At 40.7% G+C, this 11,032-nt stretch overlaps 1 protein-coding gene across 1 annotated transcript; it reads right to left on the bottom strand.

Moving 5' to 3' along the window:
• Positions 1-1,895: 1,895 nt before the first annotated feature.
• On the bottom strand, positions 1,896-10,567 carry LOC310632383 (vomeronasal type-2 receptor 26-like; the record flags this gene model as incomplete). The annotated part of the gene is made up of 6 exons (XM_083349584.1): positions 10,181-10,567; positions 9,469-9,775; positions 7,181-7,975; positions 4,937-5,149; positions 3,652-3,778; positions 1,896-2,806 (listed from the first exon to the last, which is right to left on the bottom strand). Exons 1-6 carry the CDS (start codon positions 10,405-10,407, stop codon positions 1,896-1,898), a joined length of 2,580 nt encoding a protein of 859 aa, XP_083205710.1. The 5' UTR covers positions 10,408-10,567.
• Positions 10,568-11,032: the final 465 nt, after the last annotated feature.

Raw genomic sequence — 11,032 nt, 5'->3', positions numbered from 1 at the left:
AGGCTGGTGCACTCACATGGGGCCAGGTGAAGGCTACTACTTATCAAGCCCAACAGCAATTAGATAAGGCAGCCTTGCCTCAGACACCGGAGAATTTGGTAGCTGCTGTATTTGCCATCATAACAGCTAATTCTGTCACTATTTTATTGTTCCTTTGTTTGCTGTTTCCTTCTGCTATAGCTACCACTGACCTTGAGGATAGTAATACCACATATGTTGCCCCAAGTCCCAATATATGGGTGCGTCACGCTCAATACATGTTCACTGTACATGGTCCAGGGGTTGTGCTATATTATGAGCTGCCTATGGCCCTTGGCCAAGTGGCATTTATACCGAATCTTATAGTGTCCACTGCATTTGTGGTCTCCCAACTACAGAATATTCAGAATTCTTGGATCTTTTCAAAACCTCCTACTCAGCTGAATAATGTTCAGTGGCGTTATTTTAAACTTACCCATTTCACAAAAGGGGGTTGTTTTTGTTGCCATGCTGGTCATACTTGGCTTAACAACTGGAAGGATATAAGTAAAGCTCATAAAATTCTCAATAAACTTGGAAACTATACCTATTGTTCTGACTACTATTGGTTATGGGGAACCTTTAACACCTCTCTTTATGGCCATAATATTGCCCTTGAATCATATCCACAAGATTTTCCCTTGTTCAATGCCACTGATAGCTCTAATCCAGGCTCCATTTGTGCTGGATGGCAGCTGAAGGATCCTAATATGTGGTTCTTGTTTGATAAGTATGCCACAAATGTGCACCCTCAAAGTTATCAGTGTGCTGCTATAGGTTATCCTTCTCTACCTGTTCAAGTTGCCCCTGCAGTTTCTTCCTCCCGGCATCGTCGAGATCTCATGGGTCCCATGTGTGAGGATAATGTTATCATTGACAAACAGCTTTCTGGAGGTTCCTCCTTTGGCCGTGCTATTGCTGGTGCCATTACTGGCATTATCACCTTAGGTTCTTATCCTGGCATCATAGTACAAGAAAATCGCCATTCTATTCTAGGGCTCACTTGTCGCTTGGAGAAGACTATCAATGCCAGTGCTGCCATTGTGCGTGATTTGCAGGCTGAAATTGAAGAACTCAACCAAGACATGATTCAACAGCGCTTTGCAATTGATTATTTGTTAGAACGTCAGGGAGGATTTTGTAAGCTTGTGGGTAACTGTGCTTGTGCTGTCCATTACCATTCTTTGAATAAAACCATTGAGGATGAATTAGCTAAACTCCAAACATATATTTTGGATAATACTCATACTCCCTCCCCTTTGAATGGTTGACTAATTGGCTTCCTGATTGGACTTGGCTCTGTCAACTGTTTTTTTATGGCCTCTTGGTCATTGGATTTTGTATAGGTTGTTGTAGTTTTGCTCAATGGATACCTTCTTTCATTGCCTTATTTCGCCCTACTCCAGTTTCTCTCCATCCCATTCAGCTTCAAAATCTTCAAAAGGCTCTGTTTCCTCAATTTAAAATAAACAGAGAGGACATGTAGAATGTTTCCTGAGTCCATCTTGAAGTACACATTCTGTATGTTCCTGTTTTGGATGGCAAACCTCAGACAGGGACTGCAAAGGATGTGTACAGAGTGGGCTTGAGATAACAGGCAAGAAACAAGATCTTAAATTAGAAAGATAAGCTTATGGAATGCAGGAAACTGGATCATATATTAATCTTTGTGTTAATTGAAAGGGATAAGCAATAGATAAGGAAAAACAACCAATTTCGGGATGGCATGTAAACTGTTAATGTTTAACTGCTAAAGCTATTGTTTAAGACATACATATATAAGTGAATGTTAACCAATAAAGGCCACAGCAGCTCAAGATTCGTGTGAGTCTCCTTTCATACTACAGGAACATGTTAAGAGTCAAAAATCCCCTGTCTCACATTTCTACATCTCTTCTGGTCGTAAGCTGCTCCTTTGAGTTCAAGTCTGGCCTCAGGATAATAATGTAGCATTTGGGGATGAAGATGCAACCAAGCAGACCAGCACTGGAGGCCAGGATGGAGAAGATCTGCACAGCCACCATGTATTTCCCTTTGGTGCTCAGGTAGGTGGGCACAAAGGTAACCCAGACACTGCAGAAGACCAGCATGCTGAAGGTGATCAGCTTGGCTTCGTTGAAGGCCCCAGGGAGATTCCTGGCCAGGAAAGCCACTGTGAAGCAGATGGCAGCCTGGAAGCCCATGTAGCTGAGGGTGATGTAGAACATGACAACAGCCCCTTCGTTGCATTGCAGGATGATCTCTCCAGGCTGGGAGTGGAGGTCAGAATCAGGGAATGGGGGAGAAATTCCCAACCAGATGGAGCAGATGATAATTTGGACAGCCGAACAAGAAAGGATGATGGAATTGGCCAAGCTCTTCCCCAACCATCTTTTCATCCTATTCCCTGGTTTTGTGGCCAGGAAAGCCAGCACCACCATGATGGTTTTGGCCAAGAGAGAAGAAATGGCAACTGAGAAGATGATGCTGAAAAATGTTTGTCGGAGAAGGCAGGTGACTCTCCTTGGTTGACCAATAAAGAGAAAATTAGACAAGAAACATAGCAGGAGGGAGACCAGGAGGATGTAAGAGAGGTCCCGGTTGTTGGCTTTGACAAGGGGAGTTTCCCGATATTTAATGAATAAGAGTAAAACAAAGCCTGTGGTTAGGGAAAAGAACAGAGCAAATGATACCAGGATGTTGCCCACATTTTCTTCATAAGACAGGAAGGTTATAAATTTGGGTATACACCGGACTTGATCCCCATTTGGATATTGATCATCCGGACACTTGGTGCACTTTTCTGTATCTGGGGGGGGGGAGAGAAATATTTCTTTGTTATATATCCTTTCACCTTTGAAGAAATACAATCTTGAGATAAGATGCATTTCTTACCATCTTACCATCTCCACAGAAAGATCGTAAAAAGAATACTATTTTCTAAAAAAAATATATTTCTAATGGTTTGTTAAATTGGGGGAAGCCCTAGGACATTACTGATTTCCTGTGTAATGTGCAGAATCTTCAAAGGAACTCCATTATTAACGGTAAATAATAAATCAGTTAATATTTCTAGATATACTTCATGGCACTTCTTCATATGCTGGACTCAGAAGATTCTAAATTATAAATTCTAGCTTGCTGGCAGAGACATTTTGCTTAGCACCAAAGGAGCTTCTTAGATGAGAAGTGAAACATTTTAAAAGAAAAAGGGAAAGAAAAAGAAAAAAAAAAGTTGCCTTTTGGGGAAAAAGCATCTTTTGGGACAGCCATGACCTGGATGATTGAAAATGTCCATAGACAATGCATTGCAATCATCCTTCCCAGAGATGGACCTAAAACAGTTCCTCAAGTTTCAAAGAATTCAGATCTTCCTAGAAAGGTTAAAAAAATATAATAACACCTCCAAATTGAAAACCAGAAAAGAGATTTGCTGTGATAATAGTGAAGCTTGTGCAATCTGTCACATCCTCCCATCTGTTTTCAGCCCCTCCTTCAAGGTCTTTTTATTTTTCATCCCTTAGATAAGAAATCGTGAAGTCAAAAAAACACAAGAAAATGGTTGAACTTCAACCTATTAACTTTCACTTCCATGAAAATGCTGTGGATGAATCCATTTCCACAAGGCCTGCCTTTTTCTTTGGTGTCACCCACCTTCCTTAATGGAGATGGTCCCCTCTGGACAATGAATGCAGTCATAGCAGCAAATTGGCTCTCCTTCTCGAGCCCGCTTGACAAATCCAGGATGACAATTTTCCACACATTTGGACTGAGGCAGAGACTAAGCAGAAAAGAAGGAATACCAAAGTAAATATCTCAGAATTAACCTTCCATGGAAAATGGAGGTAGACATACACCTTAATGAAGTAATCTTTGGGCCTCAGTTAAATAAATATGATGTCCCACCCCTTTGGATCTCATCTATCAAAGAATGGTGGTTTGTGGAGTCCAGCAGAAAAGCCTGTTCTGCTGTGGCCCACAACTTCTGGAATATTCTACCATTGGAGGTGAAGTAGGCCCCAACAACCCTGGCCTTCCAGAGGAAACTTAAAGCCTGACTCTTCTGGCTAGCCTGAGGCCTCCATAGGAGTGTGCTGCTGTTCTTGGGGTGGCTGACAGGGTAGAGAGAAGATCCTCACCCGCATATTGCCCATCCTCTTGGTTTTTACGTACTGACTTAATTATCTTAATATTGATCATATTGTATTAACTTTTTAACCTTTCTATCATTTTGTAAGCTAACCAGAGTTGCTGCAACAGTGAGAGATATCTCATTTGGTCCAAAGAGTTGTAGGAGATACAACTACTGGTAGATTTTTCATTTAGTTCCTTCCTTTTGTTTCTGGCACATTATGTTGAAATAAAGGTCTTTTCTACCTGATAAAGTCTGGAGTGATGGAACTGAGAATAGATTTAAACATTCAGTGATAACCAGTGGCTTTCTCCTATGGCCATATTAATATGGATTCCTCCATCCTTCATAAAGTCATGATTTTCAGAGATGATGATCTATCCATTAAATTCTATAATAAAATTTATTCTACAGGATTTATTAATATTTATTTTATTACATTTTTTTTAAAAAAAATGTTTAAATAGACTAAAACAATGATGAAGAAAGAAACTTCTGCCCAGCAGGATACTAAATTGCAGAGAGGACACCAAAGGGCCATGATCTAGGTCATAAAGTTTAGTCACCCAGTCTCTTATGTTGGACATGGCTGAATCTGCCGAAGTGGTGCAAACCGGCTGAATCCCACCACTGCACCCTGGCCAATAGTACTGAAGCTTCCCAAGCCATCTAACAAAATTATAAGAGTACTGCTCCCCACACTCAATTCTCATTGAAAATCATCCCTCTTGATGACTAGGCTTAGCCCACTTGAAATGGGCTCTAGGGCTTTGGGAATCAGAGAAAAGTCTCCAATATGTTCCCCACCTTGTTTAGCAACTTTAGCCTTGAAAGTGGCTCTTGCTTGATCATTATTCTCTGCCTTTCAAAACTCCCAAGTTTCAGTTTGATGGGATCCTCCTTGGACAGAATCAACAAGCAACCAAAGTCCAGATCCGCTGTTACATCTCCATTTTGATCCAAGTAAAGTTGAAGGTTGGAAAGATTCCAAAATTCATTCTTCTCAAGAAATGGGTGGAACTGGAACGAATTCATTCCCAGATATTAAAAGTAGAAATCCTTGGTTTCTTATCCCTTGTGGTCTTTTAACATTTGAATCTTTCTTTAATAGTTGTCCAAGTTGCAAATATGCTTGGCTAGGGGAACAAGGGTTACCACTATCTTCAAAAGTGGGAAAAAAAAGTTCAGCAAATTTGTCAATCATATATTGAGAAAATATAGATTGAGAAAATAAATAATTGTCACAGTTTATCAATTATATGGGACGTTCTTGAGCAGGTCACTAATAAATTAACAAACAAAGAGATTATGTATACATTCCCTGAAAACAACAGGGTGATTATAAGAAAGCAGGGATTTGTCAAGAAGAAAGTAGCCAGTTTAATCTTCTCTCTGCTAGTCGACAGAAAAAACACATCCTGATGAGCTAATTCTGCTTTATTGTAAAGCTACATTAACAGAATCTTGCAAGTCTGAAAGAACAAATCTCCCACAAGCACTTTTGACTGCCTGAAAAGTTTCATTTCTTTGCCTGGTATCCACCTGTTGGCTGCCTCTTCTTATCTAATTGTTCCTAGGAAACCTATCATCCTCGTCATCCGCCAAGATCAAAGGGTTGGACTAGATGACCTCCAAGGTCCCTTCCAACTTATTATTATTATTATTATTATTATTATTATTATTATTATTATTATTATTATTATTATTATTACATGAAACTCAGTCAACTGAACACTCAAATTGACTGGCACTAATGGTTGACATGAGTTGCTGCCAGCATCCTAGGTATCAACCAGGTATCTCCTTAAAATAATAATAATAATAATAATAATAATAATAATAATAATAATAATAATAATAATAATAATAATATAAAGTTGGAAGGGACCTTGGAGGTCATCTAGTCCAACCCCCTGCTCAGGCAGGAAACCCCATACCATTCCAGGCAAATGGCTGTCCAGTCTCTTCTTAAAAACCTCCAGTGTTGGAGCATTCACCACCTCTGGAGGCAGGTTGTTCCACTGGTTAATTGTTCTAACTGTCAGGAAGTTTCTCCTTAGTTCTAGGTTGCTTCTCTCCTTGACTAGTTTCCATCCGTTGCTTCTTGTCCTGCTTTCAGGTGCTTTGAAGAATAGCTTGACTCCCTCTTCATTAAACTACACATACCCAATTCCAGCAACCGTTCCCTGTATGTTTTAGCCTCCAGCCCCCTAATCATCTTGGTTGCTCTTCTCTTTACCCTTTCTAGAGTCTCGACATCTAATGTAAGATGTTCCGAGTAGCGCAGTTTTTTGTAGCTTTGCTGGAGTTATGGCAGGAAGCTGCAATTTCTTGATGTATTTTGCAAAGTTTTTGGACATAGTTCCCAGTGCCCCGATGACAATGGGTATCACTGTTACACGTTTCATCCGTAATCACGCAGTTTCGATGGCCAGGTCGCGGTATTTCACAATTTTTCCCCAGTTCTTTTTCTTCGACTATAGCATCTCCTGGTATAGTGATATCAATCAACTCTACGACTGCGATATCTGGCGTGTTATGTTCCAAATGGCTATCTGTCTGTATTCGGAAGTCCCACAAGACTTCCCACAAGATTAAGAGCTATCTGTTGATTGTTATTCCATAGTTCATAGATATGGAAAAATGAACTCAGTCAAAAGAGAGTGGTTAGGCTAGATGGCCTCAGGGTCTCCATTAAATTTATAAAGATAAAATTCTACAAGGCTAATCACAAACCACATACATCCAGGAATTTACTTAAAACTGCATGCATCCTTTTAAAAATAGCAGTGTTTAATATCAAAATGTATCTACCATGGCATAGAATATTAAGCCCCCAGTTGATTAGATTGGCCAAAAGTGTTGGACTTTGGTAGCCTAATTAGGTCAGGATGGTTCCCTTCCTTTTCTGTTGGACTTCTTCTCAAACAGAACTGAGATTAATGGAGAGTTATTTCTCCTTTTCTAGCACAAGGAGATTAAAAATGTTTTCCTCCTTCTCCTTTCCTCAAAAGAAATTAAGTTTGACAGATCCTTTTTGGAACCACATACCTGCCACGGCTGCAGCCTTGGAGTTCCCAAACTCTCTTCGCCCTCCTTCCTTTTCCTCCTGCATCTGGAGGAATACGCAGCATTCAGGGCATGCACCAGAGTCTTAACGATACTGTGAACATGGATACTATTTGAGATCCGTGAACTGTTCCTTCCCTGTTGGGTCTCCAGTGATGCTTTCTGGGTGCATCTTCTCCGCCCTTTGACAGAAAATACACGATTTGAAAAAGAACAGCGAAAATACTGGTCTTCATACTGGTCATCTACAAATAAGTAGGGTTCAAAGGCATTGTCTTTTGGCCTTTGTTTCCCCTGAAAACCAAAGGACCAAATACTGTGGATGTATTTGAGAAGACTGGATTTTTTCAATGTATATGTTCCCAAATTTCTGGTGATCCAGACTTTCCCTTCAACGGGTCCTGGCAAGCCTTCAAGTGTTGAATGAAAAGGACGGATTCTGTCTGAAATGGAAATATATTCTAAGAAGTGAACAAAGACATTGACTTGTCTCCACTTAGAGATGGCATCTCTGAGGGATGGCGGATCTCTAGTCATTGAGATTCGTTGTGATATTACAACACAAATTCCATTCCTGACAAGCATAGGAGTGAAAGTCCTCATGAAATTCTCTCCCTTCTCTGTGTCTGAAGCAAAGAGACCAATCAAGGTCCATCTGAAATGGAGAAGCAGAGGGACAATTGCCGGGTCCTGGAACCCTTCTTTGGGGAGCATCTGGTGGAAAAAAGGGAACTGGGTTTTATCACTCAGAGCCTCTGAAGCAGTTACATAACTGATCTGAAAAGACAACAAAGAATGCTTGTATTGGGGTTCAGATCAAGTCCAAAACATTAGCTTTCGATAAATCCAACTTCCTTCTCTTGAACTTATTAGAATAGTTTATTGTTGATTAGTCATAAAGCCTACAAAAATACAGAATATAAAGCACAGAACATTAAGAACACAATATGTAAACACAGAATAAAAAAATTAAGGGAACAAGAAGACAACTAAGGAATGAAAATCAGACTTCTGTATCCCCCTTATAATTTTCCACAATCAGACCCAGCTATACAGATTTCAAGTGAACCGTTTAAATGCTTGCTTTTTAATTGAATTTTGGTCTGTTAAGAAAGACAGAATTTTAAAAGTCTATCAGTTTCTACCTCTTAATTTTATACCAATAATTATAAAACCCAATTTTAAACAAAGAACAAATTGTGTAAATTCCCAAATCAACCCTGAGGGTGGAAGAGCTTTTATTCTATCCACCCCCAAAATCCTTCTCAGATGATGTCATTGTCCTTATTTTAGTGATGATATATGTCTTAAGCTTCACATCTCAGCTCATATAAGAGCTTAACGGTAATCTTGGCATTATATACTGTAATAAATGGCGCTAAGGAAGTTGGATAGCTATGATTCTTTTAAAATTTAAGTAGTAGATTCACTCATGTCCTTGCTCTGAGCTCCTCTGATGTAGAGTGAGCCAAGGTCCACTCTCCTAGATAAGCAAAGGTGTTCCTTGCTCTATTAGGTCACCCCTGAAGAGCCATCTAGGGACATGATGTCATTTTTAAGAATCACAACTTTTGACTTTGGTTTATTAATAATCAGATAATTATTACGGGAGTTGGAGACAAGTCTTCTTAACAGCCTATGGAACCCAACTTGAGGCAGTCCTGGGTGCTCTCTGAGCTTGCTTGTTTTCTTGCAGACGTGACCCAAACTAGGTAACATCATCAGTGCTAATCATCCTCATCCTCATCACTAACACTGATGATGTTGCCCAGTTTGGGTCATGAAACGTCTGCAAGAAAACAAGCAAGCTCAGAGAGTAGAAGGGACCCCTCAGGTCAACCCTGATCTACAAATATTCTCCTTTATTACAACTCAGCTAATAATACCCTTCTCGATGTATAACAAGGTGATAACATATGTACTTAGCGCCTTAGGCATGAGTGCCTGAGGGTCCTTCATTAGTCCTGGTAAGTCATTCAAATCTAGACTGAATCATAATGGTGCAAATATGTCCCCTTCATGAGTTTTGATCCTATTTGATTCAAGTGTCCAGCAGAATCCACCAAAGCAATGAGGAGGGTGTCATGAGACAATGTGGCTGTTTTGATGGTTGCCCCCTTCTCAGTATGGATCCCAATCACCACCCATGACACCCACAATGGCCACGGTGAAAAGCAGCTCCTGAATTCCATAGAGAAGATATAATTAGATATATTGATCACCCACCACTCCACACTCACTTTACCAGATACAGAAACAGACGCACAAACCTGTGGGACTTTGTAGGTGCCTACTAAAGTTGACATCTGGATAGAAATGTCCCTTCTAGCTGCATCGAGAAGAGTCAAAAGACTGTCCTTCTTTCCACAGCTGTAGTTGGGAACATTGGCTTCTCCAGTAGAGAGCATGTCCAGCATAGCATCTGAAGTGGTCAGTGTGCTCAGTGAGTTGTCATGGATGTTGTAGCCAAGTGTGAGATTGTGCAGGAGCTCTGGATTCTTGTTAGCCATGTGAATGGCAAAAATGAATCGGACAATTCTAAACTTATCAGAAGATAACCTACCAGAAGGTTCCCACCTATAGAAAAATATTCAGATTATCAACATCACCATCGAACGCAATAACAGAATATTGTTTCATGTATTTACTCTTTGTCACCACAACCCTATTGAATCTTACCCAATACTGACCCAAAACTAGAGGTAAAAATTAAACCATTCAATGACCATTTATAAAATTATGGAAATGGGCTTGACAAAGGAAACTACAACTTTTTCAACAGTTACTTTAAACAAAAATCAGTACTGGATGGGGAGAAAGAAATAATCCAGAGTTCTTTTCGCTGTTTCTCCATCTTTGGATTTGAGCTTCTTAGGCAGGTCCTGCAATACAGCAGTAAGTGGAATAAGAAGAGGGGGGAGGAAGGAGAGTATTACAACTGCAGATGGAAGGAATCCAACTCCTTCACCCTGAATGACTTACAAGAGAGGCTGACTAGAAGGAGCCATGTTGAAAGGCAACAGTTTATTTGAGCTTAAGGTCGCAGTGGTGACCACACTGATGAGATGGTCTCCTGGCCTGTAATAGCTTGGTGGGTTTTTTCCATCCTGATGCTCCAATTTCATTGGGCACTTCGTTCTAAGCTTTCCAGAGACTGGCTGGAATACAGGCAGCATCAGAAGCACCAGCAGTAGAATCAGGAGGTCCATAATTCATTGGGCTGAATCAATCCCTTTCTAAAGAAGGACACCCAGAAGACACAGGAGAACTCAAAGCACTCCTTCAAGATGGGAATGTCAGTGGTTGTCCTGATTGAGACAGAGACAAGCTGAGCTTCATCTGGAAAGGAGAGAAAGTACATTCCAGAGCACAGCTTCTGCCTGTCACAAAAGCTGGTCCACAAAGAGCCTGACCTGAGGCATTTATCCTTTTCTGATGCAAGATCCCTTCCATGTTGCTTCAGTCTGATGTTTGCATCAAGGCAGTGGGTGGAGAAGGGACAGAAGAGGTCTCAAAGAACAGGATGGTGATAATTACACTGTGAAGCAACTTCACCTCTGGGAACCCTGAAGTTCTTCCAGGGCACCATGTGTCAGAAACCATATTCTAAGGGGGCTCTTTCTAACTAATTCTAACTCTAATCTTTCTACTCTTCTGGGTTCTGCCATGCTCCCGGAGGGGGGAGGGGGGAGGGGGGAAATGTGGGCTGTTTCTTTGTCTGAACTATCTTTCCCCTTGATGTCAGCTAGAAGGGGGGGAGGAATGCGCCTCCAGCAACTGGTTTATCTCTGCTTTCGGAAGAGAAGGTGTGAAGAGCTGAGAAAACATTGCTGC

Source organism: Vipera ursinii (assembly GCF_947247035.1).
Source record: "Vipera ursinii genome assembly, chromosome: 1".
Taxonomy (NCBI): domain Eukaryota; kingdom Metazoa; phylum Chordata; class Lepidosauria; order Squamata; family Viperidae; genus Vipera; species Vipera ursinii.
This window is presented reverse-complemented; position numbering and strand designations above follow the sequence as displayed.